Source organism: Sminthopsis crassicaudata, chromosome 1 (assembly GCF_048593235.1).
Source record: "Sminthopsis crassicaudata isolate SCR6 chromosome 1, ASM4859323v1, whole genome shotgun sequence".
Lineage (NCBI taxonomy): Eukaryota > Metazoa > Chordata > Mammalia > Dasyuromorphia > Dasyuridae > Sminthopsis > Sminthopsis crassicaudata.
Genome location: NC_133617.1, coordinates 157,976,339 through 157,992,260, shown reverse-complemented (window position 1 = coordinate 157,992,260; position 15,922 = coordinate 157,976,339). Strand labels below are relative to the sequence as shown.

At 34.7% G+C, this 15,922-nt stretch overlaps 1 protein-coding gene across 2 annotated transcripts in view; it reads left to right on the top strand.

Annotated features, from left to right (window-relative positions):
• Positions 1 to 6,173: 6,173 nt before the first annotated feature.
• The window catches only part of CNBD1 (cyclic nucleotide binding domain containing 1), a 529,678-nt gene continuing 519,929 nt past the window's right edge, over positions 6,174 to 15,922 (top strand). For both annotated transcript variants that reach the window (XM_074284959.1, XM_074284949.1), the window contains exon 1: positions 6,174 to 6,278. In XM_074284959.1, the coding sequence (XP_074141060.1) occupies positions 6,200 to 6,278 (79 nt within the window). In that variant the 5' untranslated portion in view covers positions 6,174 to 6,199. The remainder of the gene's footprint in view (positions 6,279 to 15,922) is intronic.

The following is a 15,922-nucleotide window of genomic DNA, read 5'->3' as shown; positions in this document are numbered from 1 at the left end:
AACTTTGGAGTTATTTTCAACTCTTCATTTTCTATCTACTTTTATTACACACACACATAACATAGGTATATCTATATATACATTATAAATGTATATATACATATATATTTACATACACACAACACAAGGAACATTATATATACAAATATGTATATGTATCATGTATCTATATATATACACACATACATAATTAGTTGAAGAGTCTTGTCAGTTTTTCTTTCTCTTGCACTCATTGCCTTCTCTCTACTCACACAATTACTATCCTATGTGGAGCCTCCATCATACCCTGCTTAGATTATTTGAACAGCCTAAAAAATGGTCTCTCTATATTCAGTCTTTCCAACAAGGTCATGGTTATTCTGAACAGATAATCTTGGTGGATTTGTATGAATCCAGAACAAGGCATAAATATATATATATATATATATATATATATATATATATATATATATATATGTCAGGGATGAGATGAGAACAGATCATCTGTTCTCTGTTGTTATATTTAAGATATTTTTCAAACTGTTGTAGCTGGTTCTTTGAGATTACCTAGATCCAACATTAAAGAAAAAGAAACAGGTCATGGGTCCAGTGAACTGGGGAATGGCTAAACAAATTACAATACATGAACAAGACAGAATATTAGCATTTCATAAGAAATGACAAATATTAATGATGTAAGTATGAGAACACTTTTAAGCAGCTAGGTGGTACAGGAAATAGTGTGTTGATTGAATCTGATACTAGGAAGAACTAAATTCAAATGCCTTCAGAAAATTTTAGCTGTGTGATTCTGGACAACTCAGTTCTTTCTTCTTTTTATAAAATAAGGATAATAATAATACTTATCTCACAGGATTGTTGTGAAAGTCAAATGAGGCAGTATTTATTTTGTAAACCATAAAGCACAATCTAAATTATAGTTACAATTTTTATTATTTATATAAAGTGATACAAAATGAAGAAAGCAAATCAGACATATGTGTATATATAAATAAACAGTTATTTTAATGACTAAAAAAGTTTATTATAAAAAACAAAATAATATCAACAAAAACTGAAAAAATGCAGACAGATGAAAAAGACAGAAGAAGGAATAGAAGCAAACAGGATGTGTTTGTTGAAATTTTGTTAAAGCTAACACACATATACACATCCTTCTCTAATTTGTTTTACTGATGATTGTAACTGGATATTCTTCTCATGAAACTTGCCACGTGGTTCCTCTTACTTATGGTGACCAGTTTGTATTTATCTGAATTGGCAAAGAGCCAGAAACTTAAAAGGAAATTTCTGGGAGATGAAAAAGAACTGGGTTGCACAGTGGGAAAAGGACTAATCTGAGAATTAGGAAAATAAGTACTTTAATAAATTAGCAAAACTGGATTTATTGTTTTTATATGCAATAGATATGGTTCTGTTCCTTACTGTTTACTTTCTATCTTACCTCAGAATATTGGTATAAACTTCCTAGGCCTTTAGTTGCTGCATCTGTAATATGTTGAAGTTGTATTAGATGATTTTTAAGGTTGCTTGTAACTCTAATTTCTGTGATTTTAATTTAAAAAATATTTTCATTTGAATGTTTTTGTTGATTTTACTGGGTTTCTGAAAATTTCTTTAAAAAGGTAAAAGGAAAAAATAGAAGAGGGAGATTTTTATTCATACTGTATATCAGTGAAATATGGTTAATGTCTTTCTGACCCTGAAAGATAAAATTCAATTCTGATTTTACAGGAGTTTTGGATTCCTAGGGAGGAAGTTATTAGAAATTCAAAATAATGTATCTGATGCATAAAGAAATAAAATATATGTGCAAATGAAATACTCTACCTCCCCTCTTCCACTTTTTTCTTCCCTCTCCTCCTCTTTCCTTTCTTGTCCTCTCCTCCCTTGTCTGGCATTTTGGGACTTGAGAATAAGGAGAGAAAAGGTAAAGGTGGTAGTTTTCCCAAGGCCATAGCACAATCATGGCATCATCTGGTTTCTGCCTTATCTATAGGTCAAGAAGTGACTTGTAAATGAATGAGCTGGATTGAATGCGACTATTTTTTTTTTTTTTTTTTTTTTTTTTTTGTATTACTGCACTGGATAAATGGCTATATTCCATTCCAATCTTAGTTCAGTTAATTGTTTTGAAAATTATTCTTCCAAAAAATACATTTGCCAGACTTAATATCATTTCTCATGAATGCTGGCGATTTTTGCACTTACATTTCTGGGTGTCCCTGTGTTTGTGACATGAGAGTATTAGGAGGACCATGTAAGAGAAGGACCTTTCCTAGCTTATGGCTGAAAGCTCAACCCTTTGTTAAGGGAGTTGTTAAGAGAGTTTTGCTCTGTGTATAAGCACAAGTCATTTCATAACCAGGCTTCTAAGTTCAGAATTACAATAAATGAAAACATATGAATGTAAACATGTAAATATGAATGCCTTCTAGAAATAAGCCACTCTCTGCCTCTTTCTCTGTGTCTGTCTGTGTTTTAATCATGCAGTAGACTGGAGATAATATTCACAGTTGGAAAGAAGAGTCAGCAAATAAGAAATGGAAGGGTGCTTTGGATTGTTTAGTAAAAATCCCACATTTTACCGATGAAGAGTCTCTGACCTGCTGTTTAGTAGTGTCTGACTCTTGGTGGTGCCATTTGCACCATCTAGAAAGGTTAAATAACTTGACCAATTTACTTGCAAGAACTAAATGGAAGAGAAGAGATTTAATTCTTGAGATCCTCTAGGTAGTGTGATGAATATGGTTCTGAGCTAGAAGTCAGAAAGACTTAACTTCCTGAGCTCAAATCTGGCCTCAGACACTGACTAACTATGTGACTTGCCCAAGGTCACTGTTTGCCTCAGTTTCCTCATCTGTAAAATGAGCTGGAGAAGGAAATGGAAACTACTCCACTATCTTTGCCAAGAAAAGCCTCAGTAGTGTCACAAAGAGTCAGACATAACTGAAAAATGACTCAAGTGTCCCACACAGGGTCATCCTGAGGATCAAATGGGTCCCAAAAAAAGGCGGTCACGAAAAGTCAAAATATTATTGAACGACAATAACCTTTTACTATAAATCCAGTGCTTTAATTTCTGAACCATTGGGCTATATATTACTGTAGCTTTGTATTTGTCTTAGTAAGTCCTTTTGCCTGGAGCAAGGTTTTTGAGGAATATTTGTTGAAACATGAAAGATAAATGTATTTCTTGTGCACCAATCACTCGAATGGTTGTTCTTTAAATAATTAGTCTCATGCATAGAAACCTGAGCAGAAATGATGAGAATAAATATAGTAATACCCTCACTGTGGACTTAAGCTGGAACATGCCTGCTGCCCATGATTTATCTGATAGGAAACAAAGCCCAAACCAGACTTGTGGCTTCAGAGATAATTCCAAGCAGGTAATCAAGTACTGAAAAAGGTCCTGACCCTGTCTATTTGAATGAATTGTTTAATATCCTGGCCCGGCTTAAACATTTTGGTAATGTAAATGTTGTATGTCCTTTCTTTATTGTAATGGAAAAACAAAAGAAAACAAAACAAATGAGGGCATACTGAGAAAGTAATTTTATGGCAAATAAAAGTTGTTTTTTTCAGGGTTTCAGCTCACTGAGTGTGCTTTGTGCAGATTTCTGTGAAGATAAGTAATTGCTAATGTCATCTATAAAATAGAATGGGAACATCTGAGGCCAGTTTCTCATCTCAGCCATGTTTTTCAAAAGATGCAAGTCATTGTCGTGTCTTTTATTAGTCCCAAGGACGGTTGATTTCATTTAAGATGTTGTTTGTCTGCTGCAATCATCAACAGCTGATAACATCTCGCTCATTTTAAAAGCCATCTCCCAGTATTAATGTGCTCTGCACATCCTGTTGAATATTTATATTTGATCAGAAGACATTGACACACAGGTTTCACTTGATCCTATTGCCTGGGATGTCTTAAAAAGTTATTTTCTATTTTTATATAAGAATCTATATGATTCTAATCATACCCTTTGATAAATTTCCTTGGTTCATTTGATTCATTTTTACTCAAGTTTTTTCTTATGGAAGTTGCCAGAAAGAGCAATGAATTTTGAAACAGAAAAGTGGATTCAATCATAGCTCTCTTTCTTATTAAAGGCAAATCATTTCTCTTTTTTTGCCTCAGTTTCCTTATTGGTAAAATGAGATAGATTAAGTGGACTATGAAACGTCAACTTTTTCCTGTATTCTAAGAAAGATAAGTAGAATTGAGTTGTATTTGTGGGTTGTTTTTTCCTTCTGAGAAGGCACACTTGTGCATGGGAAACAGAACTAAGCTTGGGTGGGCATAGGCAATAGGGGTTATAAAGACAAAAATCACCAGGTTGGGTGTTTGGGTGGGGTAATCACACAGTGGTCTGGTAGCTAGGCTGTTTTTCAGAAGGGTATCATGGTCATATCAGATTTGGTCACAGCTAGGGGTTGACATGAACCATTCTGTGTTGATTCTGTACCTTAATAGGAAGAGTTCTGGGTTCTGCAAGTGAATATTGTGAGGAATTTTGGATGTGCTTTGTTTAAGGAATGTTCAATTGTATTCTGATTCTGATTCTAAGTCAATCTGGTGGTCTCTGGATAGTAGGGAAGCTTGAACCAATCAAGGTAGTTAATAAACATTAATTGCTTCAGTTTCACAAGTTTCCTTGCAGTTATACATTAAAAAGTAGGCAAAAAGTAGGTTTATTTAGGAGAAAAGGTTAGAGACAAAATGAAGAAATACAATAGGCACCAGAAATGGTACTTAATATGTGTGAAGTCCTAGGCTGAGCACTGGGACTAAATATGAGATATAAGATACAGAAGAACAAAAATAGTGCCTATCCCTAAGGAACTCACATGAGGCAGACAATATGAAAATAAGAGATAAATACAAGATTTATCAAAAGGAAATGGAAGGTATTTATAAATAACCAATTTTGTTTAGCTTCAGAGGTCAAAACTTTCTGGAAGAGACAGAAATAACAAAGAGGAACATTTACTCTTGGTCTAAGGAAGACTTTCCAGTGATCAGAGCTGATTAAAATTAAAATGAATAGTTGGATCACCCTTGTTAGAAATATTCAAGTCTGAGTTGGATGCATATGAGTTGGACTAAATGTCTATCAAAGTCCTTTCTAATTCTAAAACTGTTTCAGTGACTATGTGTGCACTAATAGTGACTCAAAAGCATCATAAGCAATCTATGAGTGAGAAAGCAGAACAGTGTAGGACAGCAGAAAAAGCAGGGATAGAAATTTAGGATATTGGGCTCAGCTTCCAGGTCTGCCATTAGCTGGCTATATGATCTTGGACAAGTCACAGCATCTTATTGAGCTCATTTCCTTATTTACAAAATGAGACTAGGACTGGATAACTTTTGAGCTTCCTTCTAAGTTAAGAAATTCTGTGATTCTAGCATGGTTATGTTTTAACAGTGAAAAAACTAAAATTTGGCTTTTTTAAGGAAAAGGAGAGGAACAGATAGTGGGTGATAGAAAAAGAGAATTTGGATTCAAATCTAGTCTATCATTTTTAAAAGTAGAACCAGAATTCTGCTAAATTGTCAATTCTTTGGTACTCCTCACATCTCTTTTCTGTGCCCTCCTCTTCCTTTCACTATCTTTTTTGTCCCCTAGGGACTTTGTGTTCTCACATCTCTTATAATTCACAGAATAAATCAATACATAAATCATTCATAGAACAAACTAATTTACACCCAGAAATTAGTGACATTTCCTGAAAATATGTGCATTTTAAAAGAGGACTGCAGGGAAAGGGTGATGTTCAATACAAAGAAATAAATATCAAATGGTAGAATTTCATGCAAGGCACCTCCTGCATGGGAAAGATACTTTTCAAGTGCCTCTGAAATGATAAACCATAGATGATGGATGCTTTTTCCATTCTTGCATTACCATAGCTTCCCTATTTAAGATATTCACTAGATCTTCACGTTCTCCATCCTTGATTTCATTTTTCATCTTCTCAAAATATGAAGAATTTGGTCTACAGTTAAACTGAAAAAAATTCTCCCTGAACTATTTTTTCATTCTCTGGAGAGAATCAGAAAGTTAAAAAAAGTTTTATCAAAGCTCCACCTATCAGAGAATAATTAGAACATTCTGACTTATGAGGTCACTACTAAAAATGATCTCTTTTTGACTTTGAGACTCATTATCTAAATAACAAATTCTCAGAGATCAAGATGCCGCTATACTCACTTTCACGGGCTATAATTACTTTTATGGGTGATAGACCTCCTGTTTCACCACAAGCTGTAGCAGGTGAGTAGCAGACATTTGGGGGGTAGGCTCCTTCATCTGTTATTTATTATCACAGGACTTACAAATCAGATAACTCTTACAACTATTAGGACTATAAAAAAAGACCATAGAGACAATCTAATCCAATCCCATCTTCTTAAGGGGAAACAAGGCACAGAAGTGATATGAAATGCCTGAATGTTTAATTATGGTTAAGGTCTCTTGACATCGTGTCTATACCAAATAGTTTGATAATTAATTTTTTCATTTCTAAATATCAGGTTTCACATTTGTAAAGACCTGGTTTTTTGCTTTTGCTTTTTTGTTTTTTAATTTAAGATCTTCAAATAATTAAAGACCTTTGATTCTCAAATAGAGAATCTACTATCTCTCTAGAAAGCTTATTCCACCTTTGAATAGTTCTAATTTTATAAAAAATTTTTTTTCTTTCTTACAGTATAACTAAATCTGCCTTTCTATTGTTGCCATGTATTACTCCTAGTGCTTTCTTCTATGGCTAAGTAGAAGTTTTTCCTCCTCTTCTAGATAACAGTTCTTCAAATATTTGAATCTTCCTATTATGCCCCAATTTATGTTCTTTTACTATAAACACCCTTACTTCCTTTAAACAAGAGTTCCCAGATTATTATGGATTTATTATGTATTCATAGATGTAAATGTTATTTTATTAGATAGAATGAAAGCTCCACAAGGGTAGGGACTGTTTCATTTTTGTCTTTGTATAAATGTCTGGCATGTAGTAGGTTCTTAAATTTTGTCTCACTCTAGATGCTCTTCAACTTCTCAATGTATTTTCTGGAATGTAGCTTTTCAGATTTAATGAATATAATGTCTCAAATGTGATCTGAGTGGGCAAATAACTGTGGGATTTATTGCTTCTCTTATTTTAGACACTATGCGTCTGTCTCTCTCTTTTTTTTTCCTAATGTGTCTTAAAGCAGTCCAATTTTGAGTTAGCATTTTTTGAAAGCTACACCATACTACTCATTCATATTGAGCTTGCAATTCATAAAATCCCCAGGATTTTTTCAGAGAACTCTTGCTTAATAATAATACCTCCTTTCATATTATACTTATAATGCTGATTTTAAAAAAAATTGAAGTAGAAAATTTTACAGTAATTATCAATGTTAAATTTTATTTCGTAATCCTGGAAGTACAGATATATAAAATTCATCATGTTAGATCCAGTTTAATATTTATTTTTGTCTTTCAAGATCCTTTTGGATTCCAAGTATCAGCCAACATTTTGGTTAATCCTCCCAACTCTGAATCATTTGCATATTTGCTAAGTTTGCTTTGGTGCTTTTCATTCAAGTCATGAGAAAATTTTAAATAGCTCAGATTTCAGCACACATACCTGGGAAACTTTACTGGAGACTTCCAAGGTAATGTCAAAACATTATAGAATAAATACTCTTTGGATTCAACTATTCAGTGAATTCCTAATCCTCCTAACTGTAATATTGCCTGACATTTATTTTGCCCACAAGCTTAAGACAATTGCTTTGGTTGAAATCCCTCCCTACTAGTACAGTGAACTCTGCAAGAAAAAAGAAATATCTTTCTTTTCCAGTCAAATGAGTCATTTCTTATTTTCCATGATCTTTGAGATTCTAATAGTGCCTCATTAATCTACCAATGTTTTCATACCCTGTCATGAAATATGGATTTGAAATCCCTATAGGAGTTATGTGTTTTCTTGTAATTTCCTATCTTGTCTTGGATCTGAACTCCATTAGGGCTATACTTTTTCTAGGAGTACAAAGATCTTTGTCTAGTGAACATTATTTGAGTCAGAGAAACAGTGGAAATATGAGTTAAGTAGTTCTATCCTTTCTCTGGGGGAAAGGGGAGTGTCAGTTATCATTTTCCATTTCTCTCTAAACCATCTCTTCTTTCCATCTCTTCCTCAATATAACTTACACTTCCCTTCTTCCTTCTTTTGTTTTTTTCTTTTGCATTTGACATTATTCACAGCCTTAGCTTATTTTGAATTTTGGGTTTTCAAAGTTATTGCTACAAGGTCATTAGTATTCATCTTTTATTACTTGTTTTCCCTTTCATATTGATATACAGATGGGGCAACTATGCAGTGTAGTGTATATAGTAGTCAGGAAAATCTGAGTTCAAATTTCATCTCAGACACTAACTAGCTATTGGATCTTGGGCATCTCACTGAACTTTTGTTAATTTCCTCACCTTTAAAATGTGGATAATAATATTACTTCCCCTATTAGGATTATTATGAGGATCAAATGACAAAAAGAATTGTAAAGTATTTAGTATTGTGCCTGACATGTTATATAAATACTATTATTATTATTATTATTATTGTATAGATGTTTTTCTTGTGTATCTACATCCCTTTGTAAGAAATTGCTTCCTATTCTCTGCATCAAAATTTTATATGTCTTTAGAATTTCAAGAGTTTCTCACATCTTATAGACTGACTTTCCCTGTAACGTTTAATCTATGAGAATTGTCTGTCTTCTCAACCATGTGAAGCTCTTCAGATTGTTGAGTTGGCTCCAGCACATGACTATCAATAATCATTTCCTTATTGATGATCATTAAAAATTAATTGTGAAAATGGAAAGTGAATTCTCTCGAATAACTGCATGGTGATTCCAACTATTCTTGAGTACTTCTTAAACAGAAGATATAATAATCTCTCACAGTAAATAGTCTACTTGATAAATGTAAAATCAAAAATATAAATGAGAAATATCTGAATGTTATTATTTTATTTATGCCTTAAGAATTATTAGATGAAATATTTTGCCTGTTATTCCACAGTTCTCAGTTTCCATAATTATCCTGACCCAGTTCTGACTCAGTTTCCCTGCTTCTCAACCCTGCAAAACCTCCCCTCCCTCTTTATCACATTATTTGATAAGGATAAAAGATTTTATGTTTTAGAATATCAGAATGCCTCTCCCCATCCCAAGCTATCAGAACGTCTGATACTGTCTTATCAAGATGCCTCTCCCCATGTCCCGGGAACCTCCCCTCAAGCCTCCCCTTACCCTGTCAGAACCGGATTGTCAGAGTCCCCCTCTCAGCACCCTGACTCTGCTCCCACCTCAATCTACCCCCCTGAGTCTGAGCCACGTGTATATATGTCATTGAGAACTCTCATTGTTTCCTGGATTCTTGGAGACAATAGTCTCATTCAGCTCTGGGACCAAACCATGGATCCATTTGGTCCCATTATATCTCTCCCATTTCATAAATTATTAAATACTCTCTAATCTCTATCTTGCTCAGTTTCTCTGGCATTACAGGCAAATGAGCATGTTCTAATTTAAAATTTTATTTTTATCATGATGAAGGAAATTTACTCTGAATATAATTTGAAAGTATTGTGTTTTCCCCACATAACCACAATTATCAACAATTGGTTAGACTAGTTGGACTTTAAACACCTTGGATTGGAAGAACAATTATAAGAAATTATAATAAAATTATTTTTCAGCTTCTTAGGAACCTTTATTTAGAGGTGGAAGGGACTTTAAAAAGTCATCTAGCCCAGGCTCCTTATTTATAGATAAAGAAACTTAATATGAAACTTCCTAGATTTTCTCTCATTGTCAGTCAATCAGTCAATGAACATTTTTTGAATATTTTGTTTCAGGCTCTGGGGATATGAAGACCAAAAAATGAAATAACCCATCATGAATTCGGAAGTGGATTAGTTAACTTAGTGTAGTTATGAAAAAAATCAGATTAATTTGGAATTGGGGGTGTTCAGTAACATCCCACTCCCATTTTCAACATTAGCTAATCCCAAAACTTAAAATTAAGGCTTATATTAGGACCCCATGAAGAACAGGGATATGCATTCTCTAGCTTCCTTTCAGAAATCTTTCTTGATGTATCTTTTCTGAACTTTGGAGATGTGCTCTGGCTGCTCAATAGCTATATTTTTGTTCTAACTCCAATAAAATCAACAGCTTGCTTTCCTACTCCTACTATACTATAGGTATAGTCCTATAAAAATCTAGTAAAAAGAACCCAGTAAACTCTGATTGAACAGGAGTCAAAACAGTGATCAATAATAAATCTTGAATAAACAAGTCAAGCTCCAAAATGACTAAGCCTGATTTCTGAAAAAGAGAGGCATGGGAAGGAGGTAAGTATACTCAACAGAAGTAAGAAGGATGTTTCTAAGAGATAAGGAAAACAAAACAATATAAATATCCTTGTCTGTTTAGCATTGGGAATTGCCTTGATAGCTTGTTTGTCTTCTAAACATTAAAACCAAACCAAAACAAAACAGAACACATTCCTTTCCTCCACTAGAAATACTTAGGCATTTTACATTTTAAGTGGTAGAGATCCCTAGGGCTTTCTGCAAGATGTCATTTTGGGTGGCTCTATTGTTTCTGAGATGAGAGAGGGGAACAGCTGAACACATCATACCTCTCCAAAGGCCCAGCTAGTGCTGCCTCATTACCCATATACTTCATGCTCAGAGGCATTCCAAGTAGTTAAGCAGCTGTGCCAATTTACGGCTTAAAAACATGTCTTCTAATCCTTTAAGTTCTGTCCTCTGCTAGCCTTCCTTCCCTTTCCCCTAGAATGTTCAAAGCCTGTTAGTTTGAATAAAACATTTTCTTCCTCCTTGTTTTATATGAAATAACACTCCCCTTTGGCTCTGGAAATGAAGAAGTTTAAAAGCCCAGTTGCTAATCCAGTCTGGGGTCCACCTGGATGAAATAGCCTGAATCAGGTACAGTCAGTCATTCAGGTACTTCCTCATTGGTTGCTGCTGATTTCAGGCCTAGGATGAGAAAAGAGGCAGGTGGTAAAAGGTGATTTTTTTTTCCCTCTCCTTTTTCTTTGGAGACTACAGGAAGGTGCACCTGGAACTTTAGGAACTGAGTGGTAGAAGCCACTTTCACATATCTGTGGTTCAGGTAGTAATTTTCCCTTGATTTTCATTAATATTTCCAAACAGAAAGGTGTCTGCTTTGCCTGAGGTACATTCTGTACTTAAAACCCTAAATAGAAATATAAAAGAGATAAAATTAGATCTGTAGCTTCTTGATGTCTGATTAGACTTATCCTTCAAGGAAAACTAAAATTTATCTGTGTTGTGCATTCTGACCATTGGTTGCCTTGGGAAGAAGGGAAAATGCTAATGATCTTCCATGGATGATACAAAGCTCTCAACTGTCAGAGATAAAGGAGACAGGGATGAAGGGAGAACCCCATTACCCAGAGAAGTATATAGAGATAAATCCTTTGCCTCCTGTATTCTGATCTTGTGGTATCTGGGGCTCTAATTCATGTTTGCCAAGGGAAAAAAAGTTTGCTAAATTTTAATAATTTGAGGATGTTGAGGGGTTAGAGATACTCTTAACAGCAGTGTTGCAGCTATGTGAAAGAATTTGTAGTCCCAATCTGCAAGTGAGATTTTTGGAAAAATGGGTTTATTTTTACTGATAAACTCTTTCCCTCCTTCCTGATTAGGAAGATAGCAAAGTTTGGGGTTTGTTTTTATTAGACTTCTATGGTTTGGGGTTAGGGAGCAATTGGGGGCTAATTTTCAAATCAGTAAAGGGTGGTGATTGTTTCCCAGATCAATTGGAGGTGGGAGTTTCCCCGTGATAACCATGGAACCTTTCCCAAGGGAGATGCAGGTGGATGAGTATCATTTTTAGGAATTTCACCAAGTCAGGTGGCTAACCTTCCAAAGAGCAGGTCAACACAGAGTCCTATGACATCAAGTGTTCATAGAATAGTGGCAATAGCTCTGGATTTGTCACCAGAAAACCTCTGTTCAAACCTTATTTCTACTTCTTGTCGTCTACATGACTGAGTAAGTTATATTAAGTCAGTTCACCTGTAAAATTGGGGGTGGTGGTGGAATGAGCTGGTTGATTTTAAAAGTCCTTCTAGCTCTAGGTCCTGTGAATTCTAAAGATATTTCTTTTTCCCTCCAGGGATTTGGTTCCTAGAAAAATCTTCTTCTTTTTTTTTTTTTTTTTTTTTTTTTTTTTTAGTGGTTATGAGAAGTTGCAAATACGAAATGTGTCAACAGCTGGCTTGGTGTGATTGGGAATACAGGACTATGTCAGTTTAATGAACCGATGAATAATCAGGATGTGTGTGTGTGTGTGTGTGTGTGTGTGTGTGTGTGTGTGTGTGTGTGTGTTTTAGGGGGAGTTATGGCAGAAAAATGTGTAAAGGAGAAAAAACTTCAAATCTGGATAATAAAAGAAGTTAAGTTAAATCAAATGATAAAAATTCAAAACCAAACAGGAGAAAAAGAGGTCAGATTTGAGAGGAAAAATATATGTGGAAAAGGTTCCCTCTGTTCTATGATTCTTCAAAGCTTTTATCTGTAAGTTTTTTTTTTTTTTTTTTCAGAACTCTGTTATTTCTCTGTACTTAGAATCTTTAATTCTTTATAGATCTGTCTGGAAAGGGTCATGAGCTAATTTAGATGGGAAGAGAAAGCTATAGGGTGTGGGATAATTTGATTTTTGACCTTTTGACATATGAGGTAGCATAATCACTATAGAAACTTGGAGGTCATATAGTTTGCTTTTCTACCAGTGATTCTCAAAATTTTTTGGTCTCAAGACCTCTTTGCAGTCTGACTGAGGACTCTCCAAAGAACTTTTGTTTATTGGATTCTATCTCAATATTTATTGTAATAGAAATGAAAGCAGTTTTTACCTCATGGGCCCCCTGAAAGGTCTTGGGGAGCCTGAGATCATGGGCCACATTTTGAGAAACACTGCTCTATCATATTTGAGAATCCTTTTTACAAATTCTTAAGTGACCTCTGCTCACAAACCTTATTGAAAGAGCTCATTCATAGCTGTACTTATAAAGAAATTCTTTTTTCTATTGAGTGAAAACCTGATTCTTTGTATTTTTCACTCATGAGTCCTAGTTCTGTTCTCTGCATATAGTAATTTATTTTTTACATAGAGCTTTTAAAGTTTAAAAAAATGTTATCAGAATCATAGATTTAGAGTTAGAATGGACTATATTTCTCATAATGTGGCCTATGCTTTTGCTAATTTTGGATTTGCCATTTCTCAGGTTGGATTTATCCTGTTGGCTTGCAAAATAAAACACTCCCTTTTTTTCATATAAATTGACAAAATATGTATCCCCCATCCTGTTCATGTTTGGTTGACTTTTTAGTTTTGGAATCTAAATGCAGGACTATAGATTTATCTCTATTCACTTTTTAAAAGCCCAAGACTACTCCTTTCTTTTATCCCCAACCTCTAAAAAAGGATTATCAGTCAATAAATTAACTTTTATAGATAACGAATTGCTTGTTCCTAATGCGTGTTGATGTTCAGTCATGTCCAAGTCTTTGTGACTACATTTGGGATTTTCTTGGCGAAGATATTGGAGTGGTTTGCCATTTCCTTCTCCAGGTCATTTTGCAAATAAGGAAACAAGCAAATAGGGTTAAGTGACTTAAGCACATTCAAACAGCTATTAAGTTTCTGAGGCCAGATTTGAATTCAGGAGATGTCTTTTTGACTTTACAACTGAATATTCTATATAATATCACTGTGCCCTGATATTTATAAACCTACTTTTCAGTGATTCATTCTGAATCCTTGCCCTGGATAAACATCAAGTTTGCTGATTTAGCCTAGGCCATCTTCACCATTTTGAAAATTGAGGTATTTGCTTATATCTTGCCCTCTGGAATACCTCTTAATTCTCTATGGTTCTTTAAAGTCACCAAGAGTCATACAGCCTGCAATTTGTGTGAAGATTTGTGTCATATATAATTTTAATAAATATGCTAGCCAAAAATTCATCCAAATCATTAGAGAAAATATTGACTGAAAGAATGCCAAGGACAAAACTCCTGCCATGCATTGCTAGAAGCCTCCTTCCTGGTAGACATTGAGCAACTAATATAAATATGTTTATTCACCCAGTTAAATCTACTGTGGACAAGTTCACACTTTTCCATATTTCCCAGGATAATGCTATATTGAATGGGGAAATTGGATTTCACAAAAATACTCTCGCTACCAGGATACCAATGCAACTAGAACTCTGAGAAAGTTAAGTGACTTGTGCAGGGATGAGATAATTTGTTTAAATACATATTGCTTTGTCAACTCTGGTAACAAATAACTAGAATGTCACAGACGTTTTGCAACCAGTGTTAGCTCCAAAAATATCAATAAGCTCACACCTTTCAAAAACAAAAATCTTTTTATTCCACTGGGGAAAGAAATTAGACACATGTCAGAGCATCCTCTATTAGGAAAGTCAAGGCAGTGTGGCTAAATCTTAATTTATATATTTGTAGTTAGATAAACAATCAAACAGTGAAATGTCGCAACAGTGAGATAAGGCAGCAACTGGGAAGCAAGGTTGTCTAGCAGCAAAAGGTTTTTTCAAAGGAGTACTTTAGTCTGGGCTTGTTGGTGCTAGTGAGCTCAGGGATAATCATTTCTGTCATTTAGCTGTGATAGAGTTCATCCAGAGCTTAAAGGATTGAACAGTTTGCCCTGAGTGGAACAGGGTGTCTAGAAAACAGGGTATCTAAAAAGAGAGATGATTTTGGAACCTGACAGCATTAAACACATATAGCCAGTATAACTCAGAGGGAAGATTTATGATAAGATATTTCTAATTCTATGACAAATTACCTCTTATCAAATACTTTGCTAAAATGGAAGTTCACTTTCTCTCTTGCATCCCCTTGATTTGGTAAGTTGGGGAAACTTGTCAAAAAAGAAATGAAGTCACTTTGACATGACTCAATGTTATTGAATTAGTGCCATAACTAGTTATCATAACTTTGCTTTCTAATTCTTCAAACCCACTGTTCAGTGACTCATTCTAAAACTTTGCTCTGGAAAAACATCAAGTTTCGGAATGTAGCCTAGGGTCTTCTTCACCATTTGGAAAGTTGGGCTATTTGCTGACTTCCAGTCTTCATGAGAATCTCTTTATTCTCCATGATTCCTTGAAATCACTGAGAATCATACAACCTACAATTGCAACATGAAACCTGCAATCGCACCTGTGAATTCCTACAGTCTTGGGGCACTGAATTCAGTTAGAATAGCTAGGGATTCTCTTTTCTCTTTCCAGGGTCAATTCTCTTAAGGATGCTTGTTTTATACTTTTCCAGTATGAACCTATGACATGAAAAACATTTATTAAATGTCTATTATGTGCCAGTCACTGTGCTAAATGCTAGGGATATAAGTAAGAAAAAGAAAAACAGAACCTACCCTCGATGAGCTTACAATCTGACACAAGAAAACATTACACAAAAGGAAGCTAAAAATTCGGGTAGTGGGATGCCAGAGGGAACCTTTGCAAGGAATATGATGAAGATGATGGTTGAGTGGCAAATAAAAAGATAATTATGATCCTGAGTCCTTTATGGATCCAGAGCATGGAGGAAGTCTTTTGATCTGCCCTCCAATCAGAGAGGAGAAAAGCCAGAGACTTACTGATGAAGTGTGAGTAGCAAAGCTGAAGCAATCTTCATGATAATAAGTTTCCTGGTGATGAGTTTATCCTGGGCAGGGCATGATGAAGAGAATGATGGAGCTGAAACCAAGCAGAGCAGCAGATGATGAATGAAGCTCACTGTAATAAACTACAGTTAATAGCAATTCACTTTTTTT